Below are 19782 nucleotides of genomic sequence, written 5' to 3'. Positions count from 1 at the left end.
AAGTGTAATGTTTCTTAGTGAGTGGGTCTCGGCCAGCGTTCCATGCCCCAACTCACTCGCTCGGGGATTGCGCTGGTGCAGGTTGTTCTGCATGGGTGACTGGAGCCCTCTGAACCGCTCTGTTCTTGTTATGATTTTCCAATGGTGGTTTGTTGCATAGCAACCTGCTACGTTTCGTGTTACTGCATGGTTCTCTATGCTTCTTGCTCACTCAACACTCTCCCTCTCTGATTGTCTGCTGGATGTTCCATTGTAGTGGCTCCTAGCATTGTGGATTCTGTAACAAACACACAAAGACAATGGCCAGAATTGTGCTCTGCAGGCATGGGGTTACAGATAGTGGTACTCCTGGCAAACAAATTGGCACAGGGTGAGGGGATGGTGACTGGGCCCCTCCTAACTCTCACACCCCGCCACTAGGGTAGGACTGGCTCTGGCCAATAACCTGCTAGCTTCCAACTCAAGCTGAGAGCAGTGTGTACCCCACCTAACAGTGACAGCTCTCTGGCCCTATCACATGCTGCAAGAAGACTGTTGTTTTTGAAGAGGAGCGACAGCTAAGCCATAGCTAAGGGCCATTGATATTGAGCTCCTCTTTCTTCCTTAGTCAGTGCATAGTATACATAAGTGCTGTTTTGCGCACATGCACACACACTCTTTTACACACCTTCTGTCCTAACTGGGACAATGTTTGCTAGAGTGGCCACATTTCAAGATTATTTTACCAGACACTTTGCACCCCCTTATGACCTTACACTATAAAGAGCTCGTCTCTTTGCAATGTATGCTCAAACTGTAGCTCTATCATTCATTCTCTGACCGTTCAGTTTATATGGCCAGATATGTGCAAGTGTGTTGGAACTCTTGGTGTAGGCCTTCATGTAGAATAATCTTTGATAGTGTGTGTCTATGGTGTACCATCAAAAGGAAAGGATAAAATGAAAAGAACTGGCTTACCTATCAAGGCTCTCAGAAGTGTGCCTCACCTGTGCTCAACAGGTCCTGTCAGGGAAGAGAAAGGGGTGGTCCTTTCGGGCAGTCACCTTGATCTCTGGTAGAAACAGAGGGGGAGAGTGGCTACTCTGAAGGGCCGACCCACCTTAGGGGAAAACTACAGTTGGAGAAAAAAAAAACGTTTGCAGAATGGATACTTCGTAGGTGAAATGACGAGATGAGCAAAGCAGTGGGCAGAGGAAGGCAGGCTGTGTGGAGTGGAGCCGGAAGGCCAGGAATGTAGATCAGGAGCAAACAGCAAGGGAGCAGTCAGAAGGTCCAAGACAGGTACGAATAAGAGGGTGGAAAAAATAAGGTAAGAGGAGGAGACAGAGAGAAACTAGCACCATTGCAACGGGTTAATAGTTGCAATTTACCGCTTACCATTCTGTAAGGGTCTTTATGGTCACTTCCTGAAGGCTTCCAATGTGGTGTAGGACGTGCCTGTGCTGTAATGTGATGGCTGCCATCTTGATGAGGTCGGTTTGGCAAGTTGCGGACGCCATCTTGGTAGGGGCGCCATTGTTTCCATCGTGCCCAAAGCAACCAGTGTGGTCTCGATCTTGCATCATGCCCCCATCCAGGCCGGGATGTCGCAGGATTTCAAGGAATACAGGAATGGAATTTCCATACCAATATTGGGGCATGTACTTGTAAAGCATCTTCCCATGTTCTTTCGCATACAGCATAGCATTTACAATCTATCAAGTACTGTAGGCACCCACAATGGTACCAGGAGTTGCAGGTCTGTTTGACTTCATACTCAGTCTGCTGTTGCTGTATCACAGGTGGAGGCGTGCGTGGTGGTCTTCTGTGGATGGTATCTGGCCTGTATGGTTTCAGGAGTGAGGTATGGAAAACCGGATGGATTTGTTTCCAGGTAGGAGGTAACCGTAAATGAAGCGCTACTGAATTGGCAACTTTCTCAACCTCAAAAGGACCAAAATACTTAGGGGAGAATTTTCCTGGATTCAAAGGGTAAGTGGCTCGCAGAGAGCCACACTTGTCTCCTGTTTTTTTAAGATTGTGAATCCTTTCTTTTTTTAATCTGCATATTTTTGTATGTCTTGTCTTGCTTTTTGGAGGTGTAGTTTTACTTGTTGTGTAGTTGATAAGTGGGAAAGGATAAAGTGATGTGCGGGTACTGTAGCCACAGAAGGAAGATTGATAGGTGTCCATTTGGGGTGGTACCATAGGAGCAGTAGAAAGGAGTAATTCCTAAGGAGGAATGTATAGAGTTATAAGAAAAGTTAGCGGTTGGCAATAAAATGACCCAATTGTCTTGTGTGGCTGAAACAAAACATCTTAGGTATTGCTTCAATGTTTGGATGATAAGTTCTGTCTGCCTGTTTGTTTCTAGATGGTACCCAGACGACAGGTTCCTGTGGATTTTTAAGTCTTTGCATACTTCAGTCCAAAACTTAGAGGTAAACTGTGTACCTATGTCTGAAATGATTCCGAAGGCCATGTTGTCCGAAGATGTCATGTAGAAAGATGCGACTCATTTGCAAAATGGAAGGGAGGTTCTCACAGGGTGAAAAGTGAGCCATTTTATTAAGGTATCTAAAGTAACCATTATGCTAGTATGCCCGTCAGAATTTGGAAGGTCGACATAAAAGCCTGTCCACATGAACTGCCAAGCCCTGCTAAGTAGTCCAGGTTGTAGGAGCATGCCAGTGTGTTTTTGTCTTGGTGATTTGGTTTGTGCACAGGTGGAACAAGTTGAAACAAATGGAGTCACACCTTTGTACACTGTAGGCCAGCAAAAGTGTTGTGTGATTAATTAATGGGTGGTTCTTGTCCCTCAATGCCCAGCAATGGGATTGTTGTGACATAAGGAAAGGAGCTATGTGCACAGAGGTAGTATGAGCACAAAGAATAACCTTTGAAAAGCAGTCCCTCCTTGTAGACAAAATTCTGTTTATCACTGAAAACATGGGTAGGGGGATTCTGTGTGAACTCACCACAGAGTTTCTGTAGTACAGTCACATTGGACAGGACCAAGGTTGCATTGGGTAGCATATTTTTACCCTTAATCTTTTCTCCGAAGTGCTCTTCACCCCCTCGAGGGAGCATATCTGACACCATATTATTTGTTCCCGGGATGTTAGTCAGGATGGAGCAATATTGGGAAAAGAAAGAAGCCCACGGGGATTTTCGGCTGCTGCAGCCCTCCATTGATTGAAGCAACTGGAGATTTCTGTGATCAGTTCTGATAACAGTATCTGGAGCCCCTAGAAGAAGGTGACACCATTTGGTGGAGGCCATTATTATGGCAAGTCATTCTTTCTCCAATATGGAATAGTTGATTTCAGAACTGGTGAGTGTTTTAGAGAAAAAGAAAACAGGGTGTTCTTGCTGATCATCTTTAAGCTGTTTCAGGTCGGCCCAACTGCCTTATCAGAGGCATCTGTTTTCAAGATAAACAGTTTTTGTACATCAGTTTGGACCAAAATGGGTTCAGTAGTTAAATGTTTCAGTGTAAGGAAAGCCTCCTCTTCTTCTTTATTCCAGACAAAGCTGTGTTTTTTTTTCTTTAGTAGTTTGGTTAAAGGTAGATCTTTATTGGAGAAGGCAGGGATAAACCTGTGATAAAGGTTTGCAAATCCTGAAAATTGCCGCACTTCTTTGAGTGTAGAGGGGGCTTTCCAATCAGGCACTGCCTTCACTTTGCGTGGGTCAATGGCTATACCGTTGGGTGACAAGATGTAGCCTAAGTAGGGTACCGTTGTTGCATCAAATACACATTTGTCATGGTTAGCTTTCCAATGGTTGTTTTCCAATGTTCTTAAGACTCCCCTTAAAAGCCAGGCTACTATGGAAGTCTATGCAAAAAGGACAAGCATACTCATCCTTGGCACTTATGTTCTTGATGTTGTGTGTCAGAGACTGAATGTATTAAAATGTTATCGAGATATGCCACCATCGAATGTAAAAGAAGGTTGGAAAAACAAGGTCAATAGAACGTTGAAAAATGGCTGGGGTGTTTGAAAGATCACAGTGCATTACGCAATTCTCATAATGCTCAAAAGGGGTTATAAAAGCAGTTTTCCACTCATCACATTTTTTAACCCTAACGAGATGATAGGCGCCCCATTTGATACAATTTTGTAAATACACAGGCTCCGCAGACAGCTTCCAGTATATCTGGAATTAGAGGCAGTGGCTGTTTATCATTGCGTGTGATTTGGTTTAGTCCTCTATAGTCTATGCAAGGGCATCATTCTGAAGTATCCTTTTTAGGGATACAAAATAAAGAAGCTCCTGCAGGAGAGGTAGACTCATGGATCAGACCGTTTTCTGAATTATCTTCCAGATGTTCTTTTAAGGCTATTTTCTCTGAAGGAGAAAGGATAAACATCCTGCGAAACGGTTCAATGGTTCCTGGAAGGAGATTGCAGGAACAATCTTCTGCTCGATGTGGTGGTAAGGTCTTGCAGTCTTCTTTCTGGAAGACTTTCTGAAAACAGGCATATTTCATAGGGACAGCACAGAGAAGCGACACGTCCTGTTGGCTTGAGATTAGAGGCTTCTTTTGATTACCTCTGGGAGGAGAGAAGGTAGTGAAGCAAGAGGAAGAACAATTTTTGGAGTCCGAAAACAAGGGATGGGCTGTCAAATTAATGTAAGGATTATGATAGGAGAGCCAAGGGATCCCCAATATTATAACATGGATGGCTTTGTAATGTCAAAGGCAAGGGTTTCTTGATGTGGTGTGATCTGTAGCTGGAGATCTATGGTATTCTTAGTATTCGGACTTTCTTCCAAAGGTCTACCGTCTACTCCTTCTATGGGTAAGGCATGAGTTTTGGGGAGACAAGGAATCACCATATGGAGGTATCAAGACTGGTCCATGAAGACCCCTGCCACTCCTGAATCCACAAGTGCAGGTACCTCCCAGACTAGGTTGTCTGAAGACCAAAGGGTATCTTTAAAAACCAATAAGGGAGTATGGTGAGATTGTGCTCGACGGACCGTGGTGGATAGATGGGTTAAGGGACTATCATTGTTTTACTGGACCTTAGTCCCTTTCAGGAGCTGGATCTGGTGTTTCCCTGTCTCCTGGGCATGGCCAAAGGACATTGCTGCAATAAGTGTGAGGAGGACCTCCAATACATGCATAAGCCCCTGGTCCTTCTCGGGTATCTTTCTTCTTTTGAAACAAGACCTCTTGCAGCCCCGAACTGCATGCGCTCCAGAGTAACTTGGGAGGAAGTAGCGCTGGTCCCAGGTGCAGGGACAGCAGGTTTCCGACAAAAGGAGCTGGAGATGCATTTCGTTCTACCTTCCTTTCTTGAAGCCGGGAGTCAATCTGAAGAATGAGCTGTATTAGTTGCTCCAAGGACAATGGTTTATGTACCCTAGCCAGCTCGTCTTCAAGGTCCTTATTTAAGCCCCATCTGTACAGAGTAATGCAGGCTTCCTCTGGCCACCCTGCTTCTAGGGCTAAAACAGGACATCTAAACTTCCTTCTTGGAAGTCTAACCAATTTTCATGCATTGAATACGTCAAATCGGGTCTGTCAAAGTAGGTTTTAAAAGATACGGGAAAACTGTTATAGTCGTTCAACAAGGATCATCCCTAATAACTAACGGTATGGCCCGGGCAAGAGCACTTGAACCCAAGTGAATATTCAGAAAGCCAACCTTGGCTTTATCAGTCTCAAACGTAGCTTGTCGAAAAGAAAAAGTAACAGTGCAGGTGTCTTGGAATTCACATCCCTTCTTTGGGTCCTAGTGATATTTATCTACGTGAGCCCCCCGCACCCCCTGACACAGACCCCACAGGCAAGGCATCACAAGCAGTGAGAGCCTGTCAAAGGAAAGTATTCTCATTTTTGAGAGTCTGAACATCCCCAGTCAAATTCTGAACCACGGCCACCAGCTCTTGAAGTTGAGCCATATCTATCCCTTTTTGGCATTGCAATCTCTCAGGGCTCACATGTGTAAGGTAATAATAACAGGGTGGCAGGCAGAAGGTAAGAGCAGGACATAGAGAGACATTAGTACAGTTGCAATGTGTTAATAGTTGCGATGCACATCTTACCATTCTCGAAGGATCTTTATGTTGGGAGATGGCTTCCTGTGAGCTTCCGATATGACGTGCCTGTGCTGTAACGTGACGGCCGCCATCTTGGTGAGGTCGGTTTGGCAAGTTGCGGATGCCAGCTTGGAAGGAGCTTCATTTTCATTGTGCTCAAAACGACCAGTGTGGTCGGGATCCTACATTATCTTGCAAAAGATAAACATGCTCTTCATTCCCTGAAAGAGCATAATGAATACAATTCAGATGTTAACATTGCTTCTCATATCCGTGAAGAGACTACTAAAGTCTGTCAATCGGAACATGCCAGACCAGAGCTTATGCAGGGCGCGCATGACTATTACGCATTTCACCCTTTACATTCATGTTATGTTATAGGTGATGCTTTGGAACGCCAAATATGCTAAGCAAAGAGGTGTTCAAAGAGTGTTTCTTTTACATAGGACCGTCGAACACAGTTATCCTCTTCTTTTTCCTGGATGGAAAGGATGCCATTATGATGGCAGAGCAGTCCAAATATGCCAATCGGAGTACCATTTACGTAAAGTGCATTCTGAGGACCCAAGGTTCTGACAGAACATTGAGGGCATTATCCAACTGTTGTTCAGAAGTGAATGAGTTACTTTTTGCTATGAAGTTGCACATGCATTTAAGTCTGGCATCATTTTTTCAACATGTCAGCAAGTGAACTGGTTCAAATGGGTAAGAACATTTTACATCTCTAATAAAATTATAAACTGTGGTTGCTGCCACATTGCAGTATATTTCCAGGCTGGATTCCCCCCAGTGGTAACTTCCAATTTATTTAGTACAGTAGTTGCCAAATTAACCAGTGAAACACACTCAGAACTGGGGGATAATTGCAAATGTGCTCTTTGTAGCACTTTTTCAAGTGAATTCATAACATTCATGTAATTGTGCAATGGTGAACAAGTGAATTCGTTCATGTGTTTAACTGCCTGAAAGCAGAACTAATTTAAGTGACATTAGAACCTTGCAATGTAGTTAAACCCTAATCATGAAATTCGCGGACGCGTTGAGAAGCTATGTTGTTATTGTTCACATTAAGAATTCTTCATGTTGTGTGCAGGTAGAACAGAAAAAGTGACATGCAGTTTGTGATACATTGAAGAAATCATAACATGACAAGGGGTCCACTTTTCAATCTAGGGTTTATGAGGACTGTGATTATAACCATTTATGATCCGGTAAGGAAATAGAAAAATAATATTTGAAACTAGAATGATTTCAGATAGACTGCTTGTGCGTTTTACCCTGGAGCAATAGCCAGGGATGGACTGCCCTATAGGGAACTCTGGAGATTTCCCTGTAGGCCTCTGCACCTTGGGCCTCTTTTGTGTGGTATTTCCACATTTTCCCATGGGAAAAGCATCGAGCTTGCTGAAAATTTGTAATATTGGGCCACTTTGACAATTATTTCCACTGCCTCTTTTGGATCCCAGTGCACCCCTGGCAATAGCATGTTGTTTGCTCCTAAGTGCACACCACCCCAGCCCAGGGTGCCTCAGGACTTGTCACAATTACACGATGTGCACCACTGCTAGGACGCCAGCACAGTCACATCCATGGATGCTCAACTTGCTGCTTCCACACTAACACGTTCAGATTTTAAAATCAAACACACAATATGCATGCCAACTAAGCCACCCACACATGTCAATTGAACACCCCTCCCAGCAAATGTTAACATCAGAACGCTGCACCTCTCCAACCAACTGATATATCACGGTCATGGCCGAAGCATACTTGCACTATGTGGGCACATCCGACTCCCCTCTCCACAAAGATACGTTGATACGAACCAACTAGAAAGACACCCACGTGACATTCAAGGGTAGGTCCCAACAGCGCACAACAACACAACAGCAAGCTTACCTGCCATTGTCCCACTTTCCCTACCTACGGAACCGAGGCCCCTCTCACTCAGACCTCTTTAAGCACCAAGAGCCCAGGCACATGGCAACAGGATGAGGTATAAAACCGAATAGCAACATATTAGATGGCAAAATGAGCTTAGTAATAACCCGAAAGCATTACATGGGGAACAGAAGGGAAGGAAGCGTAGTGGTACTTTTTAATGCCAAAAGGAATATTTTCATCAATTAGGTTAAATATGTTAGGAATCATTTCTTTTAAAAAATGTAACACCTGTGTTTGCAAATGGTCGCATATGGCTGATCGATCGATGTCTGTATTTATGGATCCTTACAGCATTCGTCTGCCGTCATAAAAAGTACCATATTCACCCCTTTATTAGAGTTTCCGTTTTGTAGCTCAAAGATGCTGCTTTAGCTTTTTTAAAACATTTTTTTATTGTAAAACTTCAGTTTTATACAAAATTATATCAAACTTTTGTTACAATTTTCCATTTTGTCAATAGTTCATTATACCCGTTGTTTCTTCAGTTTTTTTGCATTGTGCTATGTGTCGATTTTTGATTCAGTTTCACTGGTTGTTCTTTCAGCAACATGTCCAGATAGTCTACTACCGCGGAGACTAATTTTACATTTTGGCCTTCTAAAAGGTTTTTCCACCACCCTTCAATATCATTGTTCAATGGGGCAAATTTTTCCAAATGAATTTTACGCTGATTGAAGGTATCAGTGCACTCTATTATTAAGTGTTTGCTTGTTTCAATGACAAGGTTACAGAACCTGCAGGTGCTGTCTTTTGTTGGACGCTGCTGCTACGATGAGGTTTTGAAGGACACTGTGTCAAAAATCTTGGTGGCACCTTTAGTTTGTATTCACTGGACTCTATAGTTTCTAATGATTTCAGTTTGTCTCGTGTTTCCTTGTTGACAATCCAGCTCCACTGCTCAAACTTTTTTTGTTGCAATTTGTGGTGTTAGTTGCAGTTCCAATTCATTTATGGACGCTGCTGCTAAAATGTCCTTTAGTTTTATGTACCATTCTTTTAGGAAGGTCATTTGATTTCCGCTTTTCAACTTGAAAATCTCATATGCTGGAATTGGGGGCATTAAGATAATTTTCCTCCTTGTTGTAAGTGATTTCCATGTGACTTGTGAATGTAGTGAGTTCAATGATAATTATTGCCTCAGAGCAGTCAATGGGACATGTCTAGGTAAGTTCAACACTCTACGCCAAAAGAGGCCCTCCAGTAAGTGCAAGGTTGATTCAGGAATATTCCACCCGGTCTCGGCGCCAAACATTATTGTCGGCACTACTTTTTGAACATAGAAAAGTAGGACAGGTTCCAAAGAGAATTTTCCATATTCTTTCTCTATTTTTGCTCCTTGCAGTGCCAACTTCTTCATCCGGTTTTTTAGATCGTAAATCCACGGTCCATCACAATGGAGTTGTTGTAGTGAACGCCTAGATATTTTATTGAAGCTACCTTTTCTATCATTTCGTCGTTGATTTTCCATCGAAAGGCCTGATCTTCCTTGTTTCCTTTTGGGCCGATTGCCATTATCTTCGTTTTAGCCGTGTTTATTTTGAGTTCATTGTTGGTCAAGTATTCAAACAGTTTACTTAGTTGCAGTTGCAGCCCAACTTGAGTCCGATCTAATAGTACTATGTTGTCGGCATATGTTATGCAAGATATTGGCTTTTTATTCGGTTTTGGAAGAAATGAGTTGGCCTCATTTAGTTGGATTGGTAGGTCGGCAATGAACAGTTTAAAGAGTTCGGAGGCCAGGGGGCACCCTTGTTTTACTCCTTTTTCTGTTATAATACGCTCAGACATTTCTCCGCTGTTATTGAGACAAACGCAGATTGTTGTATTGGTGTGAAGAGCTATTATTGGTTTGAGTAAGGTTGCGTGGCATCCCCATGCCGTTAATTTAAGCCATAACTTGCTGCAACTTATGCCATCAAAGGTTTCCATTTTTAAAATGCTTAGTAGACAGAGATTGACATCGACTCCAACACCAGAGGTAAATCCCGTTTGTATAGGATCGACAATTTTTGATGTATTTGCCCATTTTACGAGCTTCTTCCTCAAGAAGGATCCACAAACCTTACCTATGGTGTCTAGGAGGGCGATCGGTCGATAGTTGTTGGGATCGTCCCGATCGCCCTTCTTGTAGATCGGGACCACAACGGCCTTTTAGCGACACCTAGTGGAGCAAAAACTATATGCATGGATAGTGGTAGGTGTCAATTGTTCGTGAAGACATCTGTCTAAGTGGTGTGTCATTATTGCCTCCTTTTGTATGTTTCTGTTATCATGATTTGCAAAAATGTGAACTTTGGCAATGTGACTTAGTTGCAATGTGTTGCGTCTGCTATCAGTTTAAGTGAAATTGTCCCAGATGTCCTAAGCTTGACAGAACATGGTTTGTTTTGCTCTCCTTTTTTGTACGAAGAGTCTTTCTATTTTGCATTACATTTTTAATGATTTGTATCCCTTGTAATGGCAGGAACTTTATTTCTGTCTTTTCCTGCATCATTGCAGACCAAGTGGGGCAGGATCAGCTAATGTTATCAATTAACTTGGTGCAAAGTGTAATGTTTGTTATTGGAAGGATTCATTAAGTCTTCCTTTCATTAAATGAATAGTTCACTCTAAAATGGTATTAGCCTCCTGTGCTTGTGTTAATCTCTGCCCTTGCGGCACTAATGAAGCAAAAGCCAGCCAGCTGTAATAAACAATAGCTACCAGCAGGTGGCTTTTGGTTCATTAGTGCCGGAGAGCAGAGATTAACACAAGCTTCTGCTGCTAAGTGCTTTTAATTTAATCATTTTTTCAAAGCACTGCAAAATAAATGCTGCGGTTTTCTTTCTAACTTAGAAAGAAAACAGCAGCATTTATAACATTGTATTTATGTTTGTGGTGGCTTCAGCTTTGAGTCTCCTGGGCTCGCCGACGCGGGGGAGCCCAGGAGACTCAAAGTTGAAGCCACTGCAAACATAAATACAACGTTGTTTTATTTATAAATGCTGCGGTTTTCTTTCTCCTCTGAGCCGGAGGAGCCTGGGAAACATAGAAAGAAAACGGTGGCTTTTACAAATACAACAGCATTGTATTTCTGACGGTGGCAGCTTTCGCGTTAAGTCTCCTGGGCTCCCCCGCGCCGGGGGAGCTCAGGAGACTCAAAGCTGGAGCCACTGCAATCATAAATACAACTTTGTTGTATTAATGATTTCTGTGGTTTTCTAACCACGACAATCACAAATACAACAACATTGTATTTATAATTGCTGCACCTTTGCTGCGGCGAAGTATTCATAATTGCTCTGCCTTTCATTTTACGTTTTCTGTGCTTCGCTGGGCTTGGGCAGCACCGTAAACTTAAAATGAAAGTGAAGGCAGTCTCCTCCATGTTCAGCACACTCTGGCTGCAGTGAGCAAAAGCTCCCAGTAGGGGGCTTTTTCTGCTTGTTTAGTACCACCAGGGCAGAGCTTCACATGAACAGAGGTGGCTGCCTGAAAGGACAAAATGGATGCTCCCATGTAAACGCTTTGAGCCTCGTTTGCTCAAAAGTGTACATGGGAAGTTTCTTTAAAAAGATGTTTAATGGATGTTTTTGTTTATTGCCCATCTTTTGGGACAATAACATTTTAGAGTGAACTATTCCTTTAATGATGAGAAACTGCTAAATCAATAAACAGCTTAGTTAGAAAGTCCATGTTCGACATGGAACTATACCAGGCGTGTGATGACATTATTGGGGTATCTGAGTGTGCACTTGGCCATGTTGACAGCACCTGTACAGACCGGCCTGTGCAGTACATGGGGGGACCATAGGCTTCTTGTGGCATTTTTGAGGCATTTGAGGCTATACCTTTTATTTGAATAAGACAGCAGTCTGCAAGCACTCATATCTTCAGATGTTGTTAAAAAAGACATGCCTCAGTAGCTTTCTAAATTTGTTCGGTTTAAGAGTGAGCTCTGGCAAACCGGGTTTTCCTTCTGTGGATTTCTGGTTGATCTGAAGAACTGTCACCAGATGTGCTGAAGGTGAGGAAAGATAGAAGGGAGATATAGGTGTAATCAGGCTTTTACTCTAGTTTAAATTGCGACTTCATGTATTTATGGGCTTTGCCATCTGGGTCGTATGTAACACAGTGACCCCTTGAAAGAGATCCTTGCTGTTACCCATCCCTTCTGTACCTTTCACAGCGGCTTCATTTATTTTCCTCATAAGCAACACATATGTTTTGGACATTTGTCCTTGGCGTTGGGCAGCCTTTCATCTACACCTTTTAAATTACATGCCCTATCCCTTCTGGATGACTCTGGTCAACCATGCCCACAATATACTTAGGATAGCCCGAGAATATCTCGAGCCCCTCGCACTTCCAGGCTTTACATATATATATTTGCATTACAGTAAGCTCCACCTATCACTCTCTTACACACCTTATCATGTTCCTCATAGGATTTTATTTCAACACAACTATTTTGTCTTATATCACAACTTTTTCCGGTCAATGCCTCCTAAGCAGATTAAGGTCCTGCGTCCCTGAGCAGGACTTAAGCCAATTTAACGTGATCACGGATTACGTGCTTCGAGACTACTATGCTGGTGAGCCGGTGTAGTAGAAAAGCCCCAGACTTCATTAAAGAGTAGGGCCTCATTACACGGTAGGCGGTAGGGGTTTACCGGTACCGGTAAACCCCTACCGCCTTACTACGAGTTCCCTTTGCGGGACCCGACTTTAACGGCTGGTTTTACCAGCCGTTAAAGTAGGGTGCCGCAAAGGGACCTCGGAGCTAATTACGGTACCGCAATTTGCGGTACCGTAATTAGCACCTTCCTCATTCCCATTATGCCCTACGGGGGCAAAAATGGGAATGGGGAAGAGCCTTGGTGAATGTGGAATTACCACCCCCGCTCACCTTGGAGTAGGGTGGTATTTCCGCCATCCACCAAGGCGGACACAGTAGAATACCGGCGGCAACCATGGCGCTAGTAGCGCCATGGTTACCGCCTACCGTGTAATGAGGCCCATAGTGTCAGGCCCTACAGATGTAGGGTTAAACCTTAGCATATGGTGAGTATGCCGGAACATGATGGCACTGTGGGGGATTTGAGGCTGCATTTGACATCTGGCATTCAAATACAATTGGCACTGCCAGTGCAAGTTTAGTGAAGCGACCATCAGCGACCATCAGTTTAATAGCTCATCCAGTCAGAGTTGAAAGCTTTTACTTGACGAAAGAAATGGGTTTACTTCAGCTGTGCCATGCCCTTCAGTGAGTCTTTGTGAGACATGGAACAATTTCCTTTACCTTCAACTCGGGCCAAAGTGGGTGCATCCAATTCCAAAAACTACTAGGGGATGCTGTTGCTCACATCCATCCTACTCTTGTGCACTAGAAGTGTGGTGTGGTATCAGATGTAGGACCTCAATCACTTCACCTTCTCACATACCTTACACCCATTGAAACATGACTTCCCAGTACCTGTTCAAAGTGTATCCCATCAAGGCCGAATTTGTACTCCTCGGCCACCCATCCAATCAGAAACCAAATCAAAGGTGGCTGGGCAAAATGCACTTGGGCTGGTTCAACTCTCACCTCACCTATCACACTCGGCTAAACCCCTAGGTTTCATTGTGGATAGCAATGTTGCCTTCCAACAACACATCTCAGAAAAGTCTCAAATGGCTTTGCCTTTATCCCACCTCAGGACTTCCGAACAGTGCATGCCCTTCTCACAGGGCTCCCTGCTGCTCACCTGGCCCCCCTCGGAACAGCCCACCACACGAGATAGCCTTATCACCAGTTCTCTGAAATATTACCAGATCATCCGCACCTGACGCAAACTACTCTGGCTCTTCATCGTGGCTAGCATCTGGTTCAAAACTGCATGTCTAACCTACCAGGCAACCACTGCCAGGGCACCCATGTACCTGATCACCAAACAATCAATATCTGGAAGCACACAGTGATTTAGCAGAAAGACCACCACCAGACTGGAAAGTAAACTGGCTCACAAGAAGGAAACTAGATACCCGTCCCCAAACTGGATTTCCCTCCCGGTGGCAATGCTGACTGCTTCACATCTCCTTACGTTTAAGAAATGTGATGAATCTGGACAATTTGTTCCTTCTCCTCAGAGGAGAGCCACCCCGTTTGAGGCTAGGGAGGTGAGCCTGCTAATCAAGACCCTCCATGGGGGACTGGGAAAGTGGGGCCTCACTGGGAGTGACTGCCCTCTCAGGGACAATGAATCCCATTCTGCGATGGAACTCCCAGCCCAAACCAGCTTGTCCGCTTATATGGATATTGGAAATACTTTGGCTTCTCCTGTAAAGACTATAGACAAAAAAGATCCTTCTTTGTCTCTGTTGGCTTCAGTTAATGCTGAACACCACCTGAATACCATGGTCAAGGAAGACAGACTCAATTCTTGTTTTTACAATGACATGCATTAAGCGAGAGCGTCTTGTAAATGACGGAGAGGAGACTCCAACGGAGAGAGAACAATCGAGCCTCTGTAGCAATGACATCCTGTAGTGGCTGAGCCACGCCGAGCCGTGGAGCCAGTGCTGGCATGTTTGGAGAGAGACTCACTAGCTGGAGGCTGGACGGCGGGTGCATTGATGGAGCAAGAGGTTCCAGTCAGGGAACGAGATTGACAGGAAGACAACCCTTTTCTCTGATGGTGCGAACACTGACAAATAGTGGTGGGCCTGGGGCTCTGCAACGGACACCGAGACCAGAGACTGGAGAGGAGAGGGGATCGCCGAGCTCTGCCTGACAAATGCCTGTTCCATCGGAAGTAGCACCACCTGGAACACAGCCGCTGTTGAAATGGGGACGCCAGAAAGAAGTGGGAAAACGTTACGAACATTGCATGTCAGGGCTGGAAGAGCCGCCAAGAGTATAAGAGCTTAATCAGGTTTACCGGGCATACTGCTGCATGAAACCAAAGCAGAACATGTTACAAGCATTGCATGCCATTGCTGGAAGATCCATTTAAGAGTGGGAGAATTTGAGAAAGTTTATCAGGAACACAGACCACAAGCAGAGTGAAAGAGATGGAACATTGTATTCCAAAGCTGGAATAGCTGATCAGGCTAGTGAATATTGCATTTATAAAATAAAGGCACCCACTAGAGGACCACAGGAGTGTGGGGGAATCCTAACAACTGAAGGTGGGAAACTGAGAGCTGTCTTGCCAAGTGATCCTGAAGGTATATGTACATTTGAAAATAAGCCTGAGAAGAATATCAGAAAGAGCAATTTTCCTTTGCCAAGGGGGAACGTGAAACCCATTACAAAAGATAATTATAATTACTACTTAAAAGACTCTATCTGAAGATTGTGCAGACTCTGAAGATTGTGGGAAATATACTGTTGCACACTAAATAACTTTTAGACTGTGAGTAAATCTACTACCAGTTGGCCAGGGAGAGGTCCACACAGAAGTTGTTGTGATAGCCTCCCTTTTTCATTTAATTAGCTAATTTTCAGAAGTGGTAGAACCAGTTAGCGATTAAGTTTAGGACATAAAATGTTTAATTTGGACATGACATGCATCCTTAGTTTTTGCGTTGCTAGGTACGGAACTTCCCTCATAGCGATAGGGTTAATTGGACGTTTTCGTTTTAATTTCAATAAAACCCATTGAACATGTCAATAACTTGTCCAACTCTTTTTTCTGGTCCACCACTGAAAGAAGTGAAGACCTGGCTCTTCCAAGTGTGACCTAGATTCGGGCCAGCTTGTGCAAACCCCCATGCTTATTTTGTACTGTGACAATTGTTACTAATGTTTACAATATGGCTTGGTAAATTCTCACTACCAAGGTTTTGCTCTTTGTCCTGCACAGCACTCTGTTTCTTCTGACCTAGGTGTTCACACTAAAAATATCTTATTATTATCATCATTATTATTATCAAGTGTAGACAAACTGTCAGTAAACCCTGGGCACTCTTAGGTTGCTTGTCACATTAAATGTAGTCAGTGTCGGTAACATGCAAGAAGTTTCTTGCTGTTTTAGAAAGACTCTCAATCTTCTACATCTGTGCCCTCCTTGTTCTGTGGATGTGCACATCAATTATGTATGGCTCAAACTTTATAGGAATAGTTAGACATGCACACCTTTTAGACCACATGGCGCTTTTCAGGATCACATTGATATATTCACTACAAATCAGCAAAGAAGAATTGTGATATTTTGTGTTTTTTTTTCCTTCCAGATCGTCTTGCTGCACCAGTGATCTCATTCTCGGCTGGCTACTCCACCTACCTGATAGGCGAATCCGTCAGTCTGAAGTGCCTCACCTCTGTTGTTGCCAAAGGGTATAGTTTCTATCGGAATGGGAAACTTCTTAATGGGCCGCAGGACACCAGCCTGGACACATATCGGATTCCAAGTGTGAACAGCGCCAGTCATGGGTCATACACATGCTCCTACTGGGTGCAGTTGTCAAAGGGTCCGGTCAGCTCTGAGGAGAGCCAACATGTTTTGCTGCATGTCGTGGGTAAGGATATAATTCACAATATAAATCTTTCTGATGACTACAAGTTAAAAGGTCAAGGAATGGGAAGCACAAGATATTGTACATGTGACTATTTGGCTAGCTAAAAACGGGAGGACCAATAGGGAGTCAACAGAGCCATTAACCTGGACTGACACTCTTCAAGACACCCTGCAAGTATATATCCATTCTTGAGGTAGTGCATGTGATTGTCCGCCTTGACCGAATTAATGACATCCCACATAATCTATGGACTTTGTCAAGGTAGTGAATGTGACAGCCTGTTCTAAATCTCTTCATGACACCCCACATATTGAAGGGACATTAGAGAGAGGCAATGTAATACACTTCATGAGGAGCACGCACATTCTATGGCTATCCATGTGCACCACGGGACGCAATCACCCTTGGCCACTCAAGCTTTTGGTAACCATCAAAATGTAGGTTTGGCTGGGATACTCCTGGACCAGAGTCTCTCCTTTTCCAGCAACTTGGCATCATACACTGTGCCAGCATCAACACTCTGTGTGTGACTCTGAGCAAGAAGAATGCAAAGTCCTAGAGGATTGTGTTTTACAGCAGATCTGTTCTTATTAGCTGTCTAGACATGTCCCCATACAGGGTCCTCACTTGTGTTTTGTTCCTCATAAATTACTCCATATAAAGAAGGGCAAAGAACAGCCCACTTCCCCAGTGGTGCCTTAAATCATAATATCTACACAGCCCAGCCTTATGCTACTCTCTGTTCATGGCTAGGTGCAGTTTTTGCACACAAACTGTTTAACTGGGGGAGACAACTGAACCCATCACCTTATAAAAGGCACAACGTCACTCAGTGGAGATAACCACTTCAGCCCCCACAAGTAGGAAGGTACAATGTTGCTCTTGGACAACAGGTAAGGTGAATTGGTATGAACAGCTCTAGTGTTCTTTATACTTACCAATATCATTGGTTAATTTTGTTGCAAGCTGTTTGCTAAAATCTTAGCCAGCAACATTTCTCAGTATGTATCCAAATTAGTAAGCTCTGAAGAACATGGCTTCATTACAGGTTGTGCCACAACAGTGCATACTTGGTTCACAGCCACTATATAGCTGCTTACAGGGGCTATCAACTGGCTGTTCACATTCTAAGACAGAGAAAATCCTTTGATAGGGTCAGTTGGGAGTTTGTGTAGGCAGTGTATGCAGCAAGGGTTTCCCAAGGTAAGTGAGATGAGTAATTTGTCACTTGTTTACAAACACGAGAGCAAGGGTAATTTCTGGTTGATTTTAAACTCCATATTTCCACATCTCTCTCTGGAACCTGACAGAGATGTCCTTTACCCCCTCCACCTGTTCGCATATACATTGAGCCACGTGTTTGACTACTGGCTAGAACCTCAGAGATTATCAGAGAAGGTTGAAGACTGTGTATTAGAATTCAAGTATATGTTGGTGACTTAGTCATTATGAATAGAAACCAGATGGAGGCTTACCCTAGAGTGATTTCTAAGGCCCAAGATTTCAGCACCATCTGGTGATACAAACTGAATAGTCACAAATATATATATCAATGTAGGAATCAGATCTGGCACCTTCCATTTATGAGTCAGTCCCCTATCTTGGAGTGATGATCACTCATGAGTCCCACAAATTTGCCAACAGATAAGACCCTCCATGTCGAAGAGTCAGTCCTGGGCACTTCCAGCTTTGGGCCATTGTACCTGCCCCAAATCCCAGATGTTGCCAGCAAGCTGAACACCACAGCATCACTGGGGGCCCCCTTCACTGGAGCTCTCCCAAGGACAGAAACAGGACCCCTCTCTGTGTTCTGCTTTCCAGACCATTGTTTCCTTTGAGGAGGGGCAGCAAACGTTAGTGAGAAGAATGTGTTCATGTACTGAGCCCAGAACAGCCCCTGTGGCGATGGACAGATCCACTGTCAACCTTTGGTGCCCCAAAGTACTCGCCAACCATTCTAGAGTTGGCCCACTGCCACCTCTCACCAGGGCACCAAAAGTGGCAAAGACTACAGCAAACATTATAGCTAGTCTTTCCCTGGTAGGTGTGCATGAGCAGGTATATCATTACTGTACCTAGTGTCCACCTGTGAGAAAAACCCTTGTAGCAACATGGAGAAAGGAACCACTTCAAGCACTACCTATGGACCCATTTTAAGAGAATAGGAATAGATGTAATGGGTACCCTTAGTCCATCCAAGGCAGGAAACATCTATATTCTTATCATGGGGTATGCCAGCTGTTATACCGAAGCATTCCCTACAAGATCTAAAACCACCATACATATCCTCCATCATTTAACGCCCTCTTTGCAACAGAAGTGTTCTCTAAAGAAATCCAAACCGATCAAGGCAAGTCTTTTATGACCCAGCTAATGACTGAGTTAAAACTGTTATTTCATATCGACACCCACACACTTCCATGTACAGACCACATAGAGACAGATGGACTGGTTGAGAAATGTAACAAGACTCTGGAAAACCTCCTCCTGAAGCTGGTTGCTGAAGATGTGAAGGATTTTGATGAGCTCATCCCTTGGGCCTTATATTCTACCAAGACGATGCCCCCAAGTCCACAGGGTTTTCCTGTTTGAGTTGCTCTATCTATGGCAAACAGGCACAAGACATCCTAGACTTGAAGTAGCCCGGGGAAAAAGAAGATGCCCCTGGATAAGATTCCTATGCACAAGACATCCCAGATATCTCAAGTAGTCCTGGGAAGGCAATGATTTCCCCACGTCAGGTTCCAATGAGGTGATGAGTGCCACCTGTTGTCTCCTGGAATTTATCTTCAAGCTGGACCATCAGAATCTAAAAGCCCAAGCTGACCAGAAGAAGTGGGATTAATGAAAAGTTAAGTAATTATGATTCAAGGTTGGAAATTAATTCTACTACTCCAGCCCACATCTGAAAACAACACGCTGATCAGAGAGTTAGGACCATATAAGGTGACAGAGATGCTCAGTGGCTTTAACTAATTAGTCCAGCAAGATGATTGATAGAAGATGTCTCAAATTATGAGCTCATCCCTTGGGGTGAACGCTTGGCAGAATCTTCTAGAACCCTGCCAACCTCATTCATCCTGACCTACTTGCAGACCTGATCAGGGTCTTGCAGACTTTCGTACACCTGTTTTGCAATGTATGAATGACACTTCAGGAAGAGCCAACGGATTCATTCACCACAATAAATGAACCCCTGTCAGCCAAGTCTATCCGGCTATGGCCTTACTGGATCCTAGAAGCCAGACAAAAAGCTGTTGCAGAAGAGGTTCAATGGGATTCTGGACTTAAAGGTGATCGAGCCGTCTACCAGTCTTTGGA

At 43.9% G+C, this 19782-nt stretch overlaps 1 protein-coding gene across 2 annotated transcripts in view; it reads left to right on the top strand.

The window, feature by feature from the left end:
- Positions 1 to 19782, top strand: part of LOC138521220 (Fc receptor-like protein 5) — a 317958-nt gene that overhangs the window by 149596 nt on the left and 148580 nt on the right. For both annotated transcript variants that reach the window (XM_069633890.1, XM_069633889.1), the window contains exon 4: positions 16177 to 16461. In XM_069633890.1, coding sequence (XP_069489991.1) covers positions 16177 to 16461 — 285 coding nt within the window. The remainder of the gene's footprint in view (positions 1 to 16176; positions 16462 to 19782) is intronic.

Source organism: Ambystoma mexicanum, chromosome 13, assembly GCF_040938575.1.
Source record: "Ambystoma mexicanum isolate Mex_15411 chromosome 13, UKY_AmexF1_1, whole genome shotgun sequence".
Classification (NCBI taxonomy): Eukaryota; Metazoa; Chordata; class Amphibia; order Caudata; family Ambystomatidae; genus Ambystoma; species Ambystoma mexicanum.
Note: the sequence above shows the minus strand (reverse complement) of the source record. Positions and strands in the feature narration are given on the sequence as shown.